The 24,753-nt window shown below is 38.6% G+C and overlaps 2 protein-coding genes across 3 annotated transcripts; one reads left to right on the plus strand and one right to left on the minus strand.

Moving 5' to 3' along the window:
* Positions 1-411: 411 nt before the first annotated feature.
* On the minus strand, positions 412-5,038 carry LOC140242648 (U7 snRNA-associated Sm-like protein LSm10). 2 transcript variants are annotated; one of them, XM_072322405.1, is made up of 2 exons: positions 4,893-5,038; positions 412-3,097 (listed from the first exon to the last, which is right to left on the minus strand). In XM_072322405.1, exon 2 carries the CDS (start codon positions 3,084-3,086, stop codon positions 2,700-2,702), a length of 387 nt encoding a protein of 128 aa, XP_072178506.1. In that variant the 5' UTR covers positions 3,087-3,097; positions 4,893-5,038; the 3' UTR covers positions 412-2,699. The 2 variants fall into 2 exon arrangements, with proteins under 2 accessions (XP_072178506.1, XP_072178505.1); XM_072322404.1 differs by lacking the exon at positions 4,893-5,038 and adding an exon at positions 4,769-4,847.
* Positions 5,039-5,583: 545 nt separating this feature from the next.
* Positions 5,584-23,583, plus strand: LOC140242946 (uncharacterized). The gene is made up of 14 exons (XM_072322689.1): positions 5,584-5,608; positions 7,217-7,265; positions 9,060-9,206; positions 9,660-9,740; positions 10,696-10,829; positions 11,415-11,478; positions 12,407-12,556; positions 12,903-13,030; positions 14,088-14,240; positions 14,987-15,174; positions 16,349-16,415; positions 16,662-17,487; positions 19,584-19,754; positions 20,439-23,583. Exons 3-14 carry the CDS (start codon positions 9,119-9,121, stop codon positions 20,573-20,575), a joined length of 2,187 nt encoding a protein of 728 aa, XP_072178790.1. The 5' UTR covers positions 5,584-5,608; positions 7,217-7,265; positions 9,060-9,118; the 3' UTR covers positions 20,576-23,583.
* The last annotated feature ends 1,170 nt before the right edge of the window (positions 23,584-24,753 follow it).

The raw sequence follows: 24,753 nt of genomic DNA on the forward strand, positions 1-24,753 counted from the left end.
TTGAGACTTATTTTCCATCAACTTGGTCGATTATTTGACATTTTGGCTGCCGACTTTCGTGGCATTGACTGTGTATGTAGTAGATACAGCTTGGTACATAAGTGAAGTATGGAGTGGCACAAGTTCCGAGGACTGCATGTGTGTTTGGTGTACTTATGGATGTGTGCTTACTGGTATGTGTAGTCTTGGCTAAATTCAAATGTGAAGTCAATCTTGTATGAGTCAAAACATTTCAGTGCATATTTCATGCTTAATATTATGCAATTTTTAGATTTTTTAGTAGTTCACAGATACAGAATAACCATTATGTACTAAAACAAAACTAAAAAGGAGGCAAGAGTCTAATTCTCCTGTGACACAGGATTCTACCAGGGTGAAAGAAGGTAAATTTTACATGCATTGTACCTGGAGAATTGACAACAAAATCAAAAGATATTCCCAAAGTGGCAATTTACTTCTACATATACTTTTATGTATGCTTTATTTAAGTGTAATTGCCCCTTTGTTGGATGCCAATTATCTATATTACTGTAGTGAATAAGAGGTTAATTTCCCTGAGGCGAGCCTAGTACAGTACCTCCATAGTAATAGCCATATGGACACTCATGAAGAAGCCAAACTCAAAAGCAGTCAGTGTACACATTACATGTGACGTTGCTGTCACTGGCTCTCTTTATACAGTATAAACACAATAAAGGACCAAGCACAGTAATATTTTGCTATGTCCACTGAATGAAGAAATCATTTTGTTTTTTCTCCTTATGAATATTAACAATGTCTCTCGTATACAATGAACACAGTCATAAATGTAATGAGAATCAAATTAAAACTTGAAATGTTTTCATTCTTAATCTGTTATGAGCTTGAGATAGCTTCTGACAAATCATTTCCTGGTTCCTCTAATTTGTATGTATGACAAGAAATACTGATTAGCAGTAACCTGTCAAGTCATAATACTAGTACTGTATTACAGGAAAGTCAAAAAACTGCATGGCGGGAAGTTAAAGTATGGAACTTCAGAATGGTGAATAATACACTGTCATGACTGAAGAAAATACAACTAACATAACAACATGGCCATTGACACGATAATCAAAACATTTTTAAAGCAATGATACTTCCTGTTATGATCACATGATGACACTACAGTGAATCGACATAATTGATATTGGTGTTGTTGTGACATCTGTCACATTGTAAACACAATAATGAATTGATACTGACCAAAGCATTCTTAATTTCTGTTTTCCAGTGACATAACATGCCTTGCATGGTAGAATTCAGCGACGTCAATGCTGTGATGTTCAGGATCAAGATCATTTATTACATTTTAGCTGTCTTTAAGTCCATCAATGTTGCATGTCCTTAAGAAAACTACAAATAACATGTACAGTAATGTATTTACAGGTATACTTTTCTGTGAAACAAAAAAAAAAAACACAACCTGCTTGTCACTCAGTCAGGTGGCCTCTGCGTTCACTTGTGTCTCTCTGCTCAAAGGGCATGCTTCCTGAAACATACAAACAGTCAAACCTGTCCCAGCAGCTACCTGTTAATAGCGGTCACTGTTGTGTGACGCCACTGAGAAATCCCCGAGAGAAAAGCTATGTTGAGAGACCCTATGCATGGGGGCCATCTGTCTAACAAGGCCAACGGCCACCAATTTTGTCTCCCTCGGTAGACTTTAACCCGCCAATAGTGGCCATACAGAGCAGAGCCCAAAATTCTGCATGGTTTTTTGCTGTGCAGCCATGCCAGTCATTCATGGCATAGGCTCCAGTGATTGACACCACTGCATTCACCAACCTTCAACCTTGGTATAAGGCACCAGTGAATAGCTTACTTGCTGTGCACATGATACATGTACTGTATGAAATTTGGTACTGCATGAGACTTACGCATACAGTACCTACTCCTCATCATATAATTATACACATACATTGTACATGTTTACTTAAGGAAGGATGTTAACAAGTATAATACACATTATACATGTAGGCATTTCATACCAAATGTTGCATAACCTGCCAATAGCAGCCACCTGTCTATAATGACCACTCTTCATCTCCCTTGCATGGTCGCTATATACATTATGTAGACAGGTTTGATTGTAGTTTTTAGAGCATCTATGAATTCCGAAAGACAAGTAATTGGTAAAAGTTTGAGGAAATACGGACAAGTTGTTTGAAAGTTACGAGTGTTCACATTTTTAAATTGATGCATCCCACTTTCTAAATGGAAACGCTACAATAATATGATGTGACAGAAGCAGCAAAATGAAAAAGAGATATATCACAGGAATTACACCTTGATGTTATGCACATCTCGGTAGCAGGTCTAGACATTGTGAACTTTTCATATAAAAATTATAAGTTTTGTGAAAGTTCTTTCATATTTTTTATGTCTTGATCTACTATATGTATTGTGACATCATAAATTGTGGTAGAATACTCATCTACAGAAGACAGCTTTTTTGAATACTAATAGTAGAAATTCATAGAACAGATTGTCAGGTTTTCCTCAAACCTTCACTGAGTTCTTACAAAACTTTCTGATCCATCTTTCGAGGAAACTAACCCTTTAAAAAGTTCTCGCAGTACACTAAACCTCAAGCTTTACACAGGTTTGCATACAAAGAAATAAATAAAGTATACAGCATGGAGGCAGTTCCACAGTTCAGTCTGATATTCATAAAACCTTTAGTATTTGCCAGTTTCCTTGCGCTTCGGTTGTCTGAATTTTTGACGTCCGCCACCAGCGGGTGCACGGTGGGGGTTGAAGTGCATCATCTGCCGCTTGATTGCCCTCACCATGTCGACATCATCAGGCACCTGGACATATCTTATGAGGCTTCCCTGGACAAAGAAGGACTCCATGTGAGTTTTCTGTCCGTCCTGGTTGACGAAGAGCACCCTTGACATGGTCACATTCATGAATCCATCCACGGTGTCAATGTAACCTGTGGCAGTGCACTCATTGCGGAGTTCCACCGTCGTGATCCGACCTTGCAAAGCCTGGAGGAGGCAGAGGAGTGTGTGCTTGGACTTGAACTTCTCCCTCCGGCTCATCGTTAGTGGAGCAGCCATCTTCTCTTCCTCTTCAAAAGTCAAAGGAAATTACACGAGAGTGTCAGTAAACATCCACGTCAGTTTTCCTTGAAGGAGCTACGCAAAGTATCATATAAACATTAAAATCTCATTGGTAAATTTCAAAAGCAAGAATGTGGTGCAACAAAGAATTGAAATTTAAACTCCATTCGGAGTCAGTGCAAGAGCTATTTGCTGATGGAAGTACTGTCGAGCTATGGTGAGATGTGCTGAGCAATATGATCCCCCCCCCTCCCAAAATAAAGAGAGTACATGTAGTCCAAAGTTGACAGAGTCCTTTAATACACAGATATTTCCATACAGTTTGCATCTCTTTTATTGTAGAATATTAACAATCAAATTTGTTAGTTTGCCATACTGGGTTAGGGCTTTAAAATTTCATATTACCTGGTGCTTGCTGCAAGTATACACATACAACATGCAGCATTCTCATAAACGTGAAGCTCAGATTGAATAGCTAAATATACACATGTATGTCTTGGAGAATATCAGTACCACGGTAGTCAAATGACATTTGATTGAACGTAAGATCTACAATGTACAACTGTATGCTTTTTAACATTGCAAGTTATAGTAGGTCTTTAGGTTTTAACATTTACTTCTGATCACACCCACGCAGTATTTTAATTTCATGCTATCTTGAGAGAAAAAAAAAAAAAAAAATCTGTCTGTTCTTCAGAGAGGATACCATTCCATGAAGGCTGAAACCAGATGCAGCGTAGTCTCCACAGAACATATCCCTGCCAAGATACAGACTGATCTTTTAGTCAGCTTTCGTGCATGCACTCTTCTAGAATTAAATATGTTACCCTCTCCTATAAAGGTCTTCTTATCCAGAGCACAGCACATGAAATTGAGTCAACAAGTTGATGATAAACATTCTCTCAGAATCAGTGAGATGGGTATCAATTTAACTTATGACTCAATGTCAATACATCTAAAATAAATTTACATGTACTAGTACCGGTAGTTTATTTCCTTTTCTTTTCTTTTCCAATGTAGCGTAGACAACAGCCAATACAGGGCAGGGACGGATCCACAAATTTCGTACAGAGAGGTCGCCTTTACAAAATTAAAGGGGGCACACAAGCCCCAACCTCATTTTTTTTCTTATTATTTCCTCTGTTAAAAAAAAATAATAATAATAATAAAATGTAAACGAGGGTGTGTGCGCGCCCGATGCCTCCCCGTCTAGCCGTCTAGAAACTATCATACCTACCTACCTATGGATACCTATGGAAGCTTCTGAACGCAGGCTGAGCCTCTGTATTCAGATCCAGGTTTAACCCCGTCGCGGGGCGCTGTAACATACTGTACGTACAATGTATTTGTCCGTATGGGGTCGCTGCTGCGGTTTAACCATCCCGCTTCAGTCCTTACGATGAGCTGGGTCGTGACCAGGTGGCGTGGCATCAAACTTAAATTTTATAGGTTCGTTGTCCCAGAATTTATCCAAACCAATTTCAAAACTGAAGACACTGGGTGCATCTATTAAATTTCTAGGTAAACTATTCCATTGTTTCCTGATACGCATGTAAAATGAATTTTTTTCTTGTAGTGGTTTGTGATCGAAAAATATATAATTTTTTACTATCATCATGGTGTGTCTATTTAAAACTGTGACAGTTCTTTGTTATCTCTACTTTTATCAGAGATCTTACCTCGCTCATCCATCGTAAGCATTATCGTATAAAAGTGACCGAATAGTGAGCTCAATCAGTTCAGCAGTGTCCCAGTGACTGTCCCAGTTAGTGTGACAATAGAGTGCCTACAGCAGGTACTCACACGATCACCACACGACACAGTCACAGCTCAGCCGCAGCCACAGCCAGAGTCCAAATGTGGCAAGAGGGCCAGGGTAGGACATATCAGGAAGACATATCGAAGACGGGCTCGAGCTCGTCTTCGAAAAAAAATGTGTCGATATTTATGTCCACACTACTAACCGTTACTACCCCCAGCCAGGGAACGGGATCCTCGGGCTTAGGCAGCAGGTTGAGGTACAATACATAAAAACTGTCGTTCAACCCCCGGCCGCGCCCCGCGCCGCGTTCAACTGATTCGGTAACCACGCGCGCTGCCCAGAAAGCGAACACATGTAATGCTACTGTAAGCCTAAATATCAGGTGGTATAGTCATGTGACATACCCTGTCGTGCCACTTGTGTGCATGCTATCGAGTACAGTAGGACCTAGGCCTATACGAAATCCATGTGGTCCATCGATCGCCGTATCGCATCTTTCGCATACATACAGTGCAGTGAACAATGGTGAATAAACTTCTCTGCCGTCTAGAGATTAACCCTGAACACGGGTATTGCCGTCTGTAAACCGTTTCTCGATCTCGATGACAAATATCCAAATGTAGGCGATTACCGATAGACTAGTCCGAAAATGGACGTTGCAGACACATTGATGAACTGGCTTCATGACAATTGTTTGTCGAGTTGTCAACAGAGCTGTCAACAGATCGAATTTTGGAATGAGCGATTGCAATTGGTGGTACGTATAACATAAATGCAGCAATTTTGCCTAATAAACAATTAAACTGGGCATCAATATATATGTGGACTAGCCAGTTAATTACTAAATTTATGTCAAGCTCGAGTAAAATTACCTTTCGGCAATCACGGTGCCATTGATGTACTTGGCAATACCGTAACATTACTAACACTAACAGTGTTCACAGCATTTGAGATTGTCTGTCTCTATTTCCTGCTTTGTTTTGTTTCATTTTACTTTAGAACTCTATTTTAGTATTTATCTTTCTTTTTTTTTTTTTGCCTAGCTGCCATCTTCAATTGTTCTTAGTCAGAAAGCCACAATAGAATGTTTTCTGTAACATTAATTGGAAGGTGCAATCATCTGCTTCTCATTTTTCTCACCTTGTCCTTGGTAAAGTGGAGTGGTTAATATACTACTCAAAAAAAGTTAAGGACCACTTTTTAACGTACATAAAGATTTTATACAAGGTGTTTTATTTCTGGAAATACCTCAGTACAACTGTCCTAAATGTCCTTAAACACGCTGTAATCAATTTCACGCATGGGTGGTTTCAGTTGTTGCACAATGTCTCTCGCATCACTGCACATCCTGAAAAGTGGGCCCCGAGGGGTATCAGCTACCGACATGAAGTGGTAAAAACGAATGTCTGAGTGTCTTTCAGGCAGTTCAGTAACGAGTGTGACCACCTCCTGCAGCAATAACGGCTTCACAGCGCTGTCTTATGGAGCTGATGAGGCGATTGATGTCTCTGACGTCCAGTGCATCCCATGCAGCCTCCAGAGCCACACCCAGCTGCTGCAGTCCAAGTGGATGGGCTTCGAGCTGCTCGAGACTCCTCCCCATCATGTCCCAGACGTGCTCTATCGGGTTTAAGTCCGGGGACCTCGCTGGCCACTCCATACGCTCAATCCCCTGGCCCTCAAGGAACTCGGTCACCACCCTAGCTCGGTGGGCACGGGCATTGTCATCCATGAACAGCTGGACAGCTGTATCTTGGCATTGCTGTTGTCAGCAATTTGTTGATTGTAGAGACTAAAGACAGAAAATGCATTTGAATCCACATTTGTACCACTTCACAATGGGCCCACTTTTCAGGATATGCAATAATGCGAGAGACATCATGCAACAACTGAAACCACCCATGTGTGAAATTGTTACAGGGTGTTTGAGGAGATTCAAGACAGCCATATTCGGGTATTTCTAGAAATACAACACCCGGTTTGAAAATTGTATACACACATTAAAAAGTGGTCCTTAACTTTTTTTGAGTAGTGTATATTGTCTCATCTTCAAGTGCATGCATGTAGAGACAATGACTAGCATGTAGTACACTTTTCAGATCCACCAGTCATCCTTACATGAAGAGACTTTATACAAATATTTATTTATGTGCATGCTATTGACATTGTTCCAATTTCATGAAAACCTTTAATGATTTTCAAATCAGCCAACATTTCTAGTTATCGAGATGCTGTGTTTTCTTTAGTGACTTTAGATAACAGAAGAAGATGATTATTCTGAAAAGCAATAGGTACACACATTTTATTTTGTAGTCCAATTGTCAGCTCCACAATTATTGTACTCCATTTTGTTGTTATTTTCCAGCAAAAGTCTGCAGAGGGCAAGAATTGTACACACCTCGAATTGCTGTGGGGTAAGAATAGAGAGTTCTCTCCATAAAGCCTGCCTGATACTGCACACCTGGGGGGTGTTTCATCAACTTAGTCAGCGCTTACAAGTTTTCATTTTCTGACAATCACCATGATAACAGTCGGTAACCAGAGCATCTCAGCCAATCAAAACCAAGGATTTTGCTGAAATTGTCAGCGCTGACTAAATTGATGAAACACCCCCCTGATGTTCTCAAACTTTCAAAGCTATCAACAGTGCTCAAATACATTTCAAATAAAGTTATACAATTGTTTACTTTATTGTTGATGGGGGTTTTTTGTGGATAATTTTGTTGTAGTTTTAGCTGTAAATGCAGATTAATCTATGCAATTGAAAACTTTCACTTTAATTAAAAGTCACCTTGTATCATCCCAAACATTGAAATTATGACTTGAGAGGCACAGTGTAGATTCCCATCACAAATTTTTTACAATGTCATCCAGTATTGCTTTTGTGGAACAGATGACCGTGAATCTCAATAATATCTAGGTGCACAACCTAATTAATGAAGGAGGTTGCAGATTTTGAGAGCTGCAATGTAAAGCAGTTACCATGGCAGCAGCAGCAAGGAAGCATCCAATCAGCTGCTTGCATTTAACATCTCATCATCACTGCACTGTCCTACTTCGGCAAAAGGAAGCAAGTGACATTGAGTACAAATGCTACAAATGAAGAAAATAATTATGCTTTTGGGTATAGGCCCTTCCACATGGAAATTTGTGATGAGAAATAATGTCGGTATTCATGCAAGTCATATGGTGATGCATTTAATGACAATTCAATGAATTTTGATATTCCCATAGAAACTCATTATTATGTAACTTGCTTCCATTTGCCAAAGTATTATAGATTTGTAGCAAACATAAAAAATAGCTAAAGGAAGCAAGTGACAATCATATCATGCAGCTGTAACTTGCTTCCTTTTACCAAAGTATTTCAGAATTTTAGCAATAATCTGGCAAAAGGAAGCAAGTGACAATCATATGAGAATGTTACTCGCTCCCTTTTGTCAAAGTGTTTTAGATGATGTGTATGATTTGGCAAAGGGAAGCAAGTGACAATCATATCATGCGGTTGTGTAAACTTGCTTCCTTTTGCCAATCTTTTTCATGCAATTTTGTGCACTTGCTTCCTTTTGCCAACTGAATATCTCAGAAATGGTCCAAAATTGTAACTTTTTGAGTAATGTTTGGATTATTCAGTTTAATAGAGCAATATGCCCCAAATATGCCAAATCAAAAAGTCAATATCCATAAAAATAGCACTTGCTTCCTTTTGCCAAAGTAGGGCAGTGCAGTATAAGCAAATTTATATAAGTGCAGAAACTATGTCCTTAATGGGGGTGGGGTGCTGCTTGTCAATGGGGTCAAGGGTCAATGTATTATCATGGACCCTCAGTTTCCCACTTTGGCAGGAAGAATATCCAAGCACAACTCTCTAAGAGCCATTGGTTTTTTGGAGGGAGGTTATGTGTTTTTGGTTGTTGTTGCTGGTGGTGTTTGTTTGTTTGTTTTTGTTTTTGTTTTTGTTTTTGTTTTTGTTTTTGTTTTTGTTTTGTTTTTGTTTTGGTTTGGTTTGTTTGTTTGTTTGTTTGTTTTTTTTTTTTTTTGTTTTTTTTTTTTTTGTTTTGTTTTGTTTGTTTTTTGTTGTTTTTTGTTGTTTTTTTTTGGGGGGGGGGTTAAGCCAAAAAATTGTGGAGGCTCAAGCCCTCCCCCCCCCCCCCCCCCGTCCCCCCAAGAGCCAGTGGTGATACTATCTTGATCCTTCTCTCCTCCAGGTCTCCCTCCAATCAGAAAGCATCTCTGGGAGGAGTTACTGGTCTCCTGTCGCCAAGCCATGCAGTTCTTGTCTGTCTGTAAACCCCGAGGAATGGACTCATCAACTGTGAAGACTTTTTCCATCGTAAGGCAGACTATAACAAGAGGTAAAAGTCAAATTTCCCACCCAGAACATTTGCAGTCTATCTGTGTACCTTATCAGCTGCACTCGTCTCTGGCAACTTACACAATATAAAAGTCATCAATTTTTTTTTTTTTTTCTTTCTTTCTTTCACTGCTGACCCCAGGAGAGTTTATGCAAGTGAAGTTAACCTAAAGCAATGCTGCACACTTGCACTGGTCCAACGGTCCTTGACCAGTAAAAATCTCAGTCGCACCAGTGACTTTTTCCAAACTGGACCAGTAAAAAATAGGAAAACTGGGTACTACTGGTCCGACAGACAGGTCGGACCAGTAGACAAAAACAGCTTAATGTGCAGCCCTGCCTAAAGTTAAGTCATTTGTCAAATTTTGAAAAGGAGTAAGAAAATCAAAGTATGATTCCCAGACAATGGCTTGTTTGATTATAAGATGCCGTGATTCTGCTTGTATCTTTTCAGTTCACCAACTGTGCTACGGACAAGACTCGTCACTGAGTGATGGCATATTAGTAGTTGCTCAACAAATCTCACGTTCATCGAGTGAGTTTTTTTCTCTGATATACTATAATCACTACCATATATATATGTGCTATTGGTAGTTTTTGTGCTTCTGCAATCAAGGCTCTGATTTGTGCAATGATACATATTGCATTGTTAAAAAAGAATGAAAATAATTTGGGCCACATATTGTGAAGATCAGAAATCAATAACACTTTGACTTTCATGTATCATAATGTTATAGTTTCATTGTCACATCAATAATTTAAGAAGTGCTGAAAAAGTTGTCAAACAGCATGCTGACCTGGTATGTCAGGGAAGGTGACTGTTTAATTTTGGGTCAAAGGATGAGAAAGGGCATAAAAGTCAAATGTTATGAATAATTTTGTTGGACATTGGGTAAGAAATGATACGAATAGGCTAGTGAAATTTGATTTTTGGAAGAGGCAGAAGGTGTTACAAGGTTTTAAGGCATCACTCTGCAAGTTATAACCCCAGAGGGAACAAAATTTCTTTGAGGATGGTTCGTTGCTCTATTAGACAGACTGCTACAACTTGCTTGTCTTCAGCTAACTAAAGAGGGAAATTTGAAGTTGAAATTCAAAGATAAACTGGTTCTTGTAAGTCAAAAAGCGGAGTTTAATGAATGTGGGTTACCTCTACCTACTTGTGCTTTTGTTGTTGTTTTTTCATCAAACTTTGATAGAATATAGCATATCTAATAAGAATATAAAAACAGCAGACTTGGGACAAAAATGTAGTGATAATCAGGATATTCTCTCTTCAAAGAACATGGATTATATGTAACATCATTATGTAAATGCCAATATGACAATGATTTTGCACAAAACAAAACATGAAAACAAACTCATGTAATGTGCATGATAATACAGTACCGGTAACATGAAAGTTTAACAAAAGTAGTGCAGGGCTTAATATTTCCCCCTGTCTCCTTCTCTCTCTCTCTCTCTCATTCCTTTGTTTGTCATTCATTCAGATCTTGGTGACATTTGCCCTCTGTTGGCACTGTTACTATGTGTGTGGGTGGCGTGTCTCCTGTCTGAGAATGACTATCATCAGGCCCTTGGAATCCTGGATTCTATTAAACAGATGATTTCCAAGGCTTCACAGGTATGAGAGAGTTAGAGTGTGACCCATCACCACAAATGCCTAGTAAAGTTGCAAAAACAGATGATTTCGGTGACAAGAGAAATGCACAGTCTTGTTTAACTCTGATACAGTAAAATCATCTGATCTCTATAGCTCTTCCTTTGTATCATGTCATGCTGTGGAGAAAGGGGACAAAAGTTTTCACTGCTCTAACCAACATTTGATATCGTAACTGTCACATTCCATCATCACAGAAGGAAAAAACAGTTGACTTTTGAGCAATTTTGAGGCTGCGAAATTGATTTTTGTAACCATGAAGAGAAACATGATGCAGGACTGCACATTTTTTTTTTTGTCTTGTCCAAAGGATTCTGATGCCAGTGTAAATGTTAAGCAGATCTATGGAGTCGGTCATTAATTAGGAAAGATTGAAAGTGTTCTTTATTGGATGGCATTTTATGTAGTGACTTATAAAAATTACATCAGATCTTTTGAACTGCAAAGTAATCAATTGTAGCTGCACTAGACAATGAAACCTTATACTGGTTAACCAGTCTTTCCCAGTAATATTTATTCATAATTTGTATTTATATACTTTGATTTCAGGATAAAAGTGTATCACTGCTCACCAAGCCAGAAGTAGATGCTTCAAAGAACAAGAAGTGTCAAGGTGATGAATTTATCCCCCCATCTCTCTCTCTATCTATCTATCTATCTATTTATCTATCTGTAACAGTAAAATCGGAAATCTTTGCAGTCTTGAAATTTTTGTGCATTTCACGCAAGCAGAAACTAGCCCGAAAATAAGAGCACCTAAATATTTTTGCTTGTAATATGTTCCAGTGGTTGATGTCTTGATGCCGGGGAATTAAAAACACGCGAAACTGTTCTTACCCAGCTGAGCGCCAAAAATTAGTTGTGCAAAAATATCCACTTTTACAGTATCTATCTATCTTTCTATCTATCTATCTATCTTTCTTTCTATCTATCTATCTATCTATCTTTCTATCTATCTTTCTATCTATCTATCTATCTATCTATCTATCTTTCTATCTTTCTATCTATCTATCTATCTGTATGTCTATTTGTCTTCTCCTACCCACTTCCATGTCTTTTTTTCTCTTTATAATAAAATTGTAAAGGAAATTCTTAAGAAAAATATGTAGCATTAATTGTGATATGATCTCAAAGTATTTCCACAAAATTCCCCCATTTATTTCATATTCATCAAGCAAATTTTCGAGTAACAAAGTCAGTGACTGATGATTGTCAGTCAAAAAAGGATGCAATGCTACAATATTTGTTAGAGAGCATCATGGAATCTCAAGCCTAGGAAAGTTTTACTTCTAAAGAATGTTATTTTGTTTGTCAATGAATAAATATTTTACGTTTATGTTATGATGATGATAGATGTAGGACAAATACAATAAAGCACTGTTTTTCACAAATTATGCACTTCTTACTTTTACTATTGCAGTGCATTTTCAGCTTAGCAAGAATAAAAAAGGTTTTGGACATAGCGTCACCATAAAATTCCCCAAAGCATTTAGAATCGATCAGTCTCATGTTGGTTGAATGTTTTATCTTATGAACTGCAGAGCTTTTGAGGTCAGTCAGAAGCATTGCCCATTATCTGCGGTTGAGTGCGCTATGTCAGGCAAGGCAGTGGTCCACCTGTCTGGACGTCATGAAAGGAGAATCCTCCTCTGTTCCAGAAAAACTTGGTGTACATGTTGGGTATATCCGAGGTAAGTATGGCCACCATCCATGATTGTTTTGTTCTTTCAGAAAGTTTTATCCACCAGGAGAGTTTTCACTTCACATGTTGTTTTTTATGCCTCTGCCACAAAGTGTCGCCAGAGGCATTATTTAATATAGTATCAAATGGACTTTATATTCTCGGTTTTTCTTTCCATTTTTTATGATTTATGAATGATTTTCAAATTTGAATGATCACATAATGAGTGTGAATCAACTTTTGTTACTAACTGCACTGTAAACCTCACAGAAATGCGTGTAAACTTAGGAAAGATTAGTGTACTGGTAATGATTTTCCAGGTTGACATGATCATTATTTTGTATACTCTTTGGCAGCGTACTCTTTATATCACCAGGGTGACTATGGAGCTGCCATGGCAACCTGCCAAGAACTTGACTTCACCTCGATGGACTCAAACTCCATAGAAATCTATAATCTTATTGGCTGCTGTCTGAAAAACATGGTGAGTGAGTTGATAGTTTTATCCAATGACCTGAAATTATTTAGTTTTGCAATTATGTCACTGAGAGTGCCAATTGATATTACTCCCACATTTCTTTCCTTGGAAAAAAAAAATGCAAGTCACAAGCCTAATCACAGGCAAAATCGTTTTACATCTACTGATTTGCAAAAGATGCTAGCCAAATGTATCGTGTATTCAGTAATGTATATCAGTATCAGTGTGACAAATTTGCAATCATAATATTTGTCTGACATCCAATATTAGTAGCAGATTACTTTTTTTAAAAACTCTGATGTAGCAATCTCTATGGAAATCTCTCATTTTATTTAAATGACAGACTTCAGCATTTCAGATCAGCGAAATTTGTGTTTTCAAATGGATGACAGGGAAGTAGTGAAATCACCAATATGAATATTAATAGTTGGGACATAATTGGGTTTTTTTATGTTGTTATTTAAGTTAAAGTCATCTCTGCAACAACTTTATTTCAATGACATAATTGAAATCCAATATTAGCTAATTTTCCAAGCTCTGCTTTATGTATGAAGATTAAAGGTCCAGTTTACCTTTGGGAGCAGTGATTTAAAAAAAAATGTTCCAAATGTCACATTTGATGCATGTCAGGAGGACTGTTGTTTACCACAAAACATCCTACCATATAAATTTTTGCGATAAAGCCTAAAATATAAGGAGATCTCAGTATTTTTCTTGATAAAACTGTGACTGTAGGCCTAGACGGTTTAGTCTCGAAACATCTTTATTATAACTATTGTTCACATTTTGTATATTTAACAATACTTAACATCGATTTTACTGATGCAAATTTTTACAGTGGTTGTTTCTATCCCTAACTCACATGTTAGAACTATTTCAAAGCCATAGTGCTGGGTTTTTGTGTCATCTGCAAATGGTAAATTATGCATTTAATCATTGTAATTGCCAAATTTTGAATAAAAATATTTTCTTGAGTGTATCCATTTTGTGGGCATTCTTCAAGTCCTATAATTGTTTTCGACAGGGATTGCTATAAAATTTAACAATTCTTTTCTCTTTGCAGGGTAAACCCTATGCAGCGTTGCAACAGTTCAGGTGTTCTCTGGCAGCCCAGGCCTCTGGCCCTCACACACCGGCTCTCTTCAACGTAGCCACAGTGTACAGGGAGCTTGGTGAGGGGGCGACGGAACTGGAAACCCTGGACCTTCTAGTCCAAGTAAGTCCCAGGTGTATTCAGTAGAGAACACTGCAGAGTACTGTACGAGCTGAAATTTTCGGGTACAGATATTTTCGCGAATTGCTACTTGGAGGACATTTTCACGTGTTGTTAATTTCGCGGTCGTCAGGGTCTAACTGAACTTAGTTATTCGCGCATTATCATTTGCGCGTGTTATAATTTTCACGGTTCAAAGGCGATTCGCGAAATTCGCGAAAATAAAACCACCGCGAAAATTTCAGCTCTTACAGTATATCAATACTCTTTGTAAACCATGAGCAGTGTCAAAAACATTTTGTGTTGTCTTCAGTATTTACTTATTTATTTGTTTGTTTGTTTGTTTGCTTGTTTGTTGTTGTTTTGTGCTGGTTTTCTTCTTCTTTTGTTCAGGGACAGTGTGAAGTAATCTCTGTCCCTACAAGAGAAGGTTCCTAACTTCCCAAGATATGCAAGCTGTACCATTTTGATAACAAAGTCTTATAGACTTTTGACATCATTTTTCACCAAAAAAAAAAGGGAGAAAAGAGTGTGCGTTTTTGTGTGTCTTTTCATCACTTCTATTACATAGGAAACTGATATTTTGATTTGTGGTAATACAGGTATTTTTAATGTCAATTTGAAATGCTTATAGGCCTATCCATGTAAATCAGTCAGTAACAATGCTCATGAAATGTGGTTCAGATTGCTTCAGAACATCAATTGTCATGTACATTGTCGTTCTCTTTCAATATCACTGGTTGTTGCAGGCACTCTGTGGTGAGGAGATGGATCCAGGACCTCAGGAATGTGAAGCAGTCTCAGGACTCGGTCCATCCGTCATCCTGGCTCCAGGACTACCTGCGCCAGAAGAAACAGGGTCAGGACTTGTCATACAGGAAGTCAGCCCCATGACTGCATTATACGTCATGGCCAAGCGGTGTCTGGACCTGCACAAGTGAGAATTTTGCTCATCATTTTTGTGTGTGTGTGTATTTTTAAGGGAAGTAATACACAAATCACACCAAGTCACTCCAAAGTGTTGCCAGTAGGTTTTAATTCAAATAAAAAATTCATACCCCCCCCCCCCCCAAAAAAAAAAAGAAGATACAAACAAAATACAACTGAGTAGTACACCCAATTACATTTTATCTCACTCCTCTTAGTACAGTTCAAAACTAGAAAAGCACTCGGAGAGCACAGACCTCTTCCAAGCCAGCAGCTCATTTCCAGACATACAATACACGTATGCTTAAAATCGCCCCATTTCCCAATATAGAAGCCCTTTATTTACATTGTAAGCTTCCAGCTGCGCAGCAAGTCCCCGCGCAGAGCATGCACTGTAGTTCTTGTATGTAAACCTCCAGTGCATGCAGCTTGAACTCCCAAGTTCATTGACCCCATAGCCAAAATATCAAAAGTCCATAAAAATACCTGAATCAGAACCAAACTTTGATCACCTGTCCCTTGTGTCATTATTTACTTTTTCTGCAAGTTTCATTCACATCCGTTCCCAACTTTTTGAGTTATTTTGCAAACAGACAAACAAACCAACGACAGTTGGAGAAAACATAACCTCCTTCCTTAGCGAAGGTAATTAAGAATCAAGTGTACACACATTATGTGTTGCCATTCATGCAAGTCTCTGGCATGGTTTTAGTGGTCAGGAACAACCTTCGTGTGCATAAGATTTTGATACACAGGTGACTCCCATCGTAACAAAGTCTTGGGGACCCGCATTTTTCTATCGTTGACATTTCGTTACAGCTGAACAGGTAAAGCATGTACATTATATAGATCATAATTTTGGCAATGAATATTTACTTCATGGTAACAAAATTTCATTATAACCCCTGTTAGTAGGGAGAGCACACTATGATTAAGCCAGGGAAGGTTAACTTATGTCAAGCTTTAGGGGGGTCAAAAACAGCATTGTGTATAATCTCCATGCTTATCTCTTTGAGCTTTTGAGCAGACTTTCATCTCTAATGTTTGCATGTTCTGTAACACTATACTGCTTTTCAGAAGGCATTTGATGACTTTGAAAGCCAAGCATACAACATCTAATGATGGAAGAATGTGCAATATTAGAGTTCTAAGTTATTGTTCTGTTGCTTATACCATTTTTCCAGAAATGAACAGGCAGCAGAGCGATTCCTGGACTTATTAGCTGATATGGGGGATATGTCCAGACTTGAGGTAAGTGTCATAGTCGTCTGGTTCATTGTTTGATTTGTATTCTTTGCTTGTTGATGCTATAAAAATAATGATGATAGCTATATCGCTTACAGTATGTTGTGGTTCTTACCTGTAGCTGTCTATTACCATGACGCTCATCAGCACATAGTAGTTGTCAACTGCTTGCTTGTCTGTGACTGTTATTTCAGCAAATTTGGTTTGGAGTAAATTCTCCTGTAACATCTCATTCTTTTTTTAATCTATCAGGTTAATCATTGCCATAGCAACCAGATGTTGCTCCCGCCTCTGCAAACAGTCTACCTCGAAGCCGCCACTGCACTCATCAGGGCAGCCCGACTGGACGAAGCTCTGGCAGTCTGCGACCAGCTACTGTGTAAATCCAAGCTCCCTGCAAAGGTTGAGGAACCTTCTAGTCAGGACTCTCTGCAGGATAGCCAGGAGCAAAGTCAGCTGGATGGGAATTCCCTCTTCCTCAAAAAGAGTCAAGAATTTGCTTCAAGGAGGAAAGGTGGAAACGATGGTGGGATGGGGGATCGGCTCAGACTCGAGAGAGATGGTGGGAAAAGCAGAGACGTGACCAGCACTGAAGTACCCTCCACCAGCCAGACTGCTAACTCCACTAACCATACCATTGGTGGGTGTGGCAGAACCAGCAAAAGTGGTGTCGTGCTGGTGAAAAGAAACAGTACTGGAAGTGCAGAGGATGTCTCAGGTAGAGATCAAATTCACAATCTCCAATCTCGCAAACGCCACAGGGAGGCAAGTAGCACATCCTCAAGCAGCACGCAACTCCCAGTGACAGGTGACACAAGTTGCTCTGGAAGCCAAGTCTCGGCATCATCAGATAAAATGAGGGAGATGATGACCACCGCCCATGCTTCCCTCCTCCAAGCTAAATGTCTCCAGCAGCAAGGGGAAGTGCAGGATGCCTTAGACATTGTCAGTTATTCCCTGGAGGTGTTGCACGGTTACCATGCCGACCTTCCTTACAAAGTTCAACAACAAGAACCAGAGATAACCAAAGAATACATTGGTTGGGAACAACAGGCAAAGAGGAGAAAAATTGACTCAGGCAAGCAGAAATATATCAATTTTTTTTTATGCCTCCGCAACGAAGTGGCCGGAGGCATTATGTTTTCGGGTCGTCCGTCCGTCCGTCCGTCCGTCCGTCCGTCCGTCCGTCCGTACGTCCGTACGTCCGTACGTCCGTACGTCCGTCCGTCCCGTTTTGTTTTTGTCGATATCTCAAGAACCGTGTGGTGGTTTTACATCAAACTTGGTATGAGGGTATATCCTTGGGGGATAATACTTTGTGTGGATTTTAGGGTCACGGGGTCAAAGGTCAAAGGTCACAGGTTATTTTGTGAAAAAAAAAAATTGAAATTTCATGTTTTTCTCCATATCTCGCAAATGGTTTAAGGTATCTTCATGGAACTTAGTATATATGCTTGTACCGATGGGCAGTGATTATTCAGGGAAGTTGGGGTCATGGGTCAAAGGTCAGGGGGTCAAAGTTCAAGGTCAACTCCTCAAAATATCACTACTTTCCTTAAAATGCAATATGCCGGAAGGTTTTTTTTTTTTTTTAAAACTTGATGTATGGCTTGTATTACCCAATATATATTTTTGGGGAAGTTTCTTGCCAAAAGGTCAAAGGTCAAAGGGTCAAAGGTAAAGTGAAAGTGCTAAATTGCACTTTTTCCTCCATATCTCGAAAGTAACTCAAGGTATCATCGTGAAACTTACATATTTATGCATGTTCTACCAAACAGTGATTCTCTGTGGAACTGTGAGGTCAAAGGTCAAAGACCAGGTTTAGATAATGCTGTTTTCCCATTTGATACTGAAATTATACTTTTTCTCAATACCTTGAAAATTACTAAATGCATAAACTTATAAAAGGGTCAAAAGTCAAGTAAAAATCATCAGTTCCCCAAATACCTGCACTCTGACATTTTAATCATTCATCCAATTGAACCTAGTTCTAGGAAAGTGAACATTCAGCACATTTGTGTCAAACCTGTCATTTTAATATTTTGCCAATTGTGTGAAACTGTCATCACACATTGTCAAGACATTGTACTATAGACCTATTAGGAGAACCATGCATTATGGCGGAGGCATATCAGTAGCCGTAGCGATATATCTAGTTAAGTCATTGTTTTTGGGTATGCAATATTTGATTTCTTTTTCAAAAATATGAATATATACATGTGTAGAAAGTAACTGTAAAAAAAAATACAGTACGTAATTATAGTTATGTTTCTAGGAGTGTATCATATTATTTAAGCTTACTATTATGTATTGTGATTTCTTTTCAAGTTATGTTTCTAAGCATGTAAATGTGCTTGGTTTTCAGTTTTAAACAAATCAAATCAAGATCAAATCAAATGTGATATTATCACCAGCTATGCTCTCAGTGTCCTAAATTCTCAGTGGTTTAGTTATCCAAAAAATTTTTCACTCACGAATTCTGACTTGTGCTAAAAAAGATGATGTGCAAGCATCGCAGCTCTAGAACCCTGAAAGGGAGTCAATGGTCACCCAAACACATCTGATACTATGGAGCATACTAGAAGAAAACACAATGGCGTTCACTCTAATTAATCTGCAATAAGTGTTGGTATGAACTAAAAATATTTTGAAGTCAGAATTATGCTATATACAATGTTCAGAGTTGTTTGTTTTATGCAACATGCTGTCAGAAAACTGGCAATTTGTGGACAATTTTTCAAGTGAATGTCAAAGTTATCTCTTGAATCAGCACCATTGCTTGGAGCGTAATGTTGACTGGCCTCACTCAGCTGTTCTGCATCATTCATTTGTATCGTACCAAGTTTACACCATGCATCCAACTCTGGCACCAGACCTTTATTACTTGTGCACACTGATTAACGAGACCCCAAATGCAAAATGATTCCTAGAATCTCATCAAAATAAACATACAGATTTATTCAAATATGAATAGTCTGCCCATCATAAAAATTACTCAGCTGAATTCAGTAGACACTTTGAATCATTTTTACAAAAAATAGGCTAAAATTGCTCCTTCACAATTATGTATCACTCCAATTACTTTACTTCATAATCTAATAGTACATCGTTGCACTCTTCCCTCTTTGATGAAGCAACTTGTAAGAGCAAAAGTCGTGATTGATTCGATTGCAGATGGTACTCACCAAGATCCATCAGAAGGAGGAGCCTGCATGGCGAGCCTACCAACCAGCAAAGCCGTACTGAAGTCACATGCATACCATCTTAGATCAGAGCTCCTGATTGGTCAGAATGAACTTCAGAAGGCCATGAGTGATGTTCTTCATAGCCTATACTTCTTGCCAGGTAAATAAGCCAAACATAACAGTACTCCATTGTCATAAGTCATCTCATAAGTCATCCATTGATGTGTGATTGCACTTGTGTGTTAAAGTCATGACATAGCACCACTTACCGTATTTTGTCCTTCCTGTTGTTATCATTAATACGTAGTTCTGATGATCTGTATCAGTTCCAATTTTAATTTAGTCAAATTCACTCTCTGTTTAGAAAAGTAAATCTAATCATTATTCAGGCATTCTGAACTGATTTTTATAGTAAAGATTATCATGTCATTTCCTTAGTATGCATTGCTATGATTTATTGTATGACATTGTCATTCATTCTATTCATTCATTTATATATTTACCTATACATTCATTTATTTGGCACATTTTTTTCAATGCAGACTTTTTTTTTTTAGATTGAAGTAATAAGATCTGCAGGGTAACTCATTCACACTAATGAATGTTGGTTCTCAATGTGGGCTGGTTGGACTTGCACAAACACAGACATGTATGTATTATTTATATGTATATAATGGAAGTTCAGTTTCTAATTACTTGTTCAAAAAAAAAAAACAATCTCAGAGCAACATTTATGCAGGAGATGTGAGGGCTGTCAATGAAAGTGTAGCATGTGAATATCTGTTTTGCCTGAATCAGCTGTAGATGCGATTTTAATCATGTTTGCTACCTTCAATCTCCACAGATGATAGTATAGCAGCTCTGAAGACCCACGCTCTACTGCTTGAGAGACTAGGGAGAAAGGCAGAGGCGGTCAAGGCGTGGAAGAGGCTGAAGACTGCCAAGGCCACCAAGGGCGCCTCACAACACACCCTATGGTAGCAGTAGCTGCAGGACACGTAGCCTTTTGTCAAGGCTGTGGGACTACTGCAGCTTGGAAGTGAGACGAGGGAGCCTTAAATTCAGGACAATATAGGGCATGCAGGACAGAGAGTTAACTAACCATGCCTATCTTGCTCTGTCCTGAATTGTGACTGTTTCGATTTCTGAGGACTGAGATGCTTGTGTCCTGTCCACTGTACTGTGCAAGCTGTCACACAACTAAACCTAAACATACAGCAGCTAGCTGCTCCATGCTGTTCGCCAACCGAACACGATTTCCACCAAGAACTGTCCTAAAAATCAACAGGAAAGAGAGATGTTTGGCTTCACATATGCAAAGATCAATTTTATGTTCTTCCTACTATCCTTTATGCCAACTTGCGTGACATTTAAAGTTTACTATTAACTGCGTGGCATTGAGTGGGCACACTTGTTTACCCATTTTTGGCAATGCTCATTGTGGCGAGTTAGTCTCGTTTGTCAGACTCCATGCCTTGTCCAAAGGCTACAAGACACATTGAATAACATCAAGCCTCAAAAACTGTAGTACAGTTGAGATCTAGAGTGGTCTACAGGGGCGGATCCAGGAATTCTGGAATTCTGTAAAGGGAAGGCGCCTTTACAAAATTATAGGGGGATGCTCGGGCGGTCGGTCCGTTGCAAATCTTGCGTCGCGAACTACTTCCTCAGTTTTCAACCGATTCCCATAAAACTTGGCACAGATGTGTGCCTTGGGTTGTAGATGTGCAAGACATATTTTTTGACAGTACCCAAAAGTACGTTGCCATGGTAACAGCATATTATGGGCAAAAATGGGTACAAATCTTGCATCGCGAACTCCTCCCACAGTTTTTGATCAATTTTTATGAAATTAGGTACAAGATGTTCATCTGAATATGTTAATGTGCAAGACACATATTTCCGCAGTGGCAAAAAGTGCGTTGCCATGGTAACGGCATGTTATTGGTAAAATATAGGGCAAAATGCTTCATGGCAAAACTGCTTCATCAGTGTTCTTCCAATTCTCGTGGAATTCATATTGAATGTTTGTCTTAGGATATAGGTCAGCATGACACATTTCTTGACAGTGACAAAAAGTATGTTGCCATGGTAACAGCTCACATATTATGAGCCAAAATGATGGAAAATTTTGTGTTGCAAACTACTTCCTCAGTTTTTGCCCAATTTCCATGAAACTTGTTACAGATGTGTGCCTTTGGTTGTAGATGTGCAAGACGCATTTTTCGACAGTACCCGAAAGTACGTTGCCATGGTAACGGCATATTAATGGCAGAAGATCAAGGAAAGATCTTGCGGATTTAACTACTACTTCCTCAGTTTTTTGACCAGAGCTTATTAAATGTTGTTTTGACCAAAGCTTATGAAATGTTGTTTGGCGGGGGTATAACCAGTCGCTGTAGCGACATTTCTAGTTTTCTTTTGTTTTAACAAATCCCCCTCTGGATCTGCCACTGGTCTAGACTCTTCCTGAAATTTCTTCCTGTGCCTGTTGACTGCTGTGGCTCTTATTTACATTCATCTGTCATGATCTTCTTCTCTGACGTTTCTTGCTACTATCAACCCCATGTTTGTGCCTTTGCCATGCTTCTAGACCTGACCATTCACAGTATCCATAGGCCCCCAGTCATGAAGAACTCCCAGTTTACCCTGTTGTGTATAGAACAAGGTGTTCATCATCTCCAAGACAGAAAGAATACTTGATAATGAACATAAAAGATGTTCTGACACTGCAAATATGGAGCCGAAATAAATTTCAGAAAATTTGGTATGGCAAAACAACTACAAATTATGGACGATATAAAAAACAAATAATATGACAGAGGACACAAATGCAGTGGATCATAAGTAATGATAATAAAAATGATATCTGATCTCACACAATAGGAGGTTAAGGCCAAGTGATTACACCATTTCTCTTGCACTTCCTGCAGGAATTGTTTCCTGATCATTAGACCGAAGATCAGTCCCCTACTTTTGAAAGTTTTAAAACTTCTGTGTCATTATCTAATCTCAGTGTTAAGAGTATAAAATGTCTTTCTTGTAAAAATCCTTGATATGATTCATTGATATGTTGTGTTTACGTCTCGTTCTCTAGGAAAATTTATCCACATGATCCGATTGATCGGACTTTGACATAGTAACTGTATAATTATGGATACTGTATCTTCTTCATGATGACCCCAGCAAGAAATTACCTGCCACTGTTCTCAGTAAAATCTCACACTTCTGATGTGTTGTACTCTGCAATGGCCTTGACTCAGCAGTAGCCATGCCATGGCTATCATGGACAGGATGCTTTCGACATAAGAGATGGTGTACAGCTTGTATATAGTTATCCGTGCAGGTTGGGGTACCTTTAAAAGAAGAAAAAATCTTAGCAGGGCATTCCTCACGCAAACTCTTAATACACTTTGGAAAGCAGGGGGAATAATTGCTACCCTTAACATATGTCAGTATCAAGTTGATGAAATTGGTAATTTTCATGAAAAATGAATTTTTGTGGAATTTTCTTTATATTGTTGTCCACTCATATGTCATAACCTCTAGTAGTCTCCTCATCCAGCGGTTCCAACACCAAAACTTTAAAAAATCATAACTTTTGCATCAACTGTCCGATTTTCCTCAAACTTTCACTGATGTGTTCTACTAATGTTGCTGCTTTCACTCAATCCACATTGTTCTTTGGGTTTGCGTGCCCTTTAAAGAAGAAAGAGTGAAGGATTATTTAGAATATTATCGAAGGCACAGCTTCCATTATATAGTATATGGCCCTACTTATCACTATTTCAATGGTTCTGTTTTCTGTACTCTCACGTGGTATGCATTCTAGTGTTACATTCTCAATATGACTCTTACAAAACATGTCCTTCCAAGGAATAAGTCGATGCGTTCAACTGGAGTGGAAAAAGAATACATGTAATCAAGTAAAATAACATTGTTTTCCAGAAAGATTAAACAGGATTAAATTTGTGATGTGTGAAAAAGAATTCCATGCATAATGTTATAGTTTCCTTGATTCCGTCATGTGCTGAGGCTGTCGTAGCATTTATTTGTATTTGTAGAAGCTTCAATTTCGAGTTGCAAATGTCAGCACACAGCTTTTTAATACGGAATGTATTATTGATGTGAAATCAATATCATGCAAGATCTTATTGCAGCTGTTATTTGTCTGTTACCGAGAGCTAGGTTGAGTTAGCAGATGAAAGAGAGAGAGAGAAAGAGTGAGATATGTAGTACCTGTATATATTTTGCTGTATGTATGTATAAATATATATATATATATATATATATATGTATGTGACCGTGCACCTCAAAACGAACATAAAGTCGCACACACTGATTTTGCGTGAGGACTGAAAATATGTGAAATGGGTCAACCTAGCCGAACTTGACTTTTTCATATTTTCTGAAAGAGCGGGTCTTCTTTTACATTATGCTAAAATTTGGTATCATAAAATGGGCAGGAAAGTGTGTTTTTTAGCAGTTTATCTCGAACATTTTTGGTAGAATAGTGTGATGAGGTGTGTCTTTAGAATCCCTTTTTCATTTCTGAAAAAAACCTTGTCCACACTCTTCACTTTCAACTCTAATAACTTTTAAAAGGATAGTGCTACTGCTTTGAAGGTTGGCATTAATTATGGACAGAATGTGTTAGTGAGGCATGTTTAATTTCAGTTTAATCTGATAATCCCTTCATTGTTGTTACTCTAGTGGTTTACTTCCTGTTTTTTTGTCCCATTCATCGCACAGCCAGCACGGTTTGGTAAAGATTAAGCGCTTGAATAGACACTGTACTTCAGGGCCTCTTTTCTCAGTTCACACTTTTCGTGAGTTTGTGCTTTCTTTCCAATATTTAGATAGGTTAGGAGAGTCCATTTGATTTGAGTTATACATCATTTTAAAGCTTAAAGTCCGCTCTTTCAGAATATTAGTCCGGGAGCCAGCGGGGGTCAGCCTAGCTGAAAAGGTTACCAATTTTTATGTGTATAGCAATTTAGTACATATGCCCCTGAGTATGGAAATGCACGTCTGGCTGGTCATAGGTGGTGGGTGTGGCCAGGAGGGCCACAAAAAGGACCCCCCAAAATTAGGCTAGCCTAGCTGGAAAAGTAACCCCATGAAAACAACTGGAACTTGTTCGTTACACTTACAGGATA

This window comes from Diadema setosum, chromosome 19 (genome assembly GCF_964275005.1).
Source record: "Diadema setosum chromosome 19, eeDiaSeto1, whole genome shotgun sequence".
Lineage (NCBI taxonomy): Eukaryota > Metazoa > Echinodermata > Echinoidea > Diadematoida > Diadematidae > Diadema > Diadema setosum.

Coding starts and splice junctions, on each gene's coding strand:
- LOC140242648 (XM_072322404.1), bottom strand. CDS start 4,790: ATGCTTACGATGGATGAGCGAG. Junction 3,098..4,768: donor GCTTACGATGGATGAGCGAG/GTAAGATCTCTG, acceptor TGACTTTTGAAG/AGGAAGAGAAGATGGCTGCT.
- LOC140242946 (XM_072322689.1), top strand. CDS start 9,119: ATGCAGTTCTTGTCTGTCTGTAAACCCCGAGGAATGGACTCATCAACT. Junction 17,488..19,583: donor GAGGAGAAAAATTGACTCAG/GCAAGCAGAAAT, acceptor ATTCGATTGCAG/ATGGTACTCACCAAGATCCA. Junction 19,755..20,438: donor TAGCCTATACTTCTTGCCAG/GTAAATAAGCCA, acceptor CAATCTCCACAG/ATGATAGTATAGCAGCTCTG.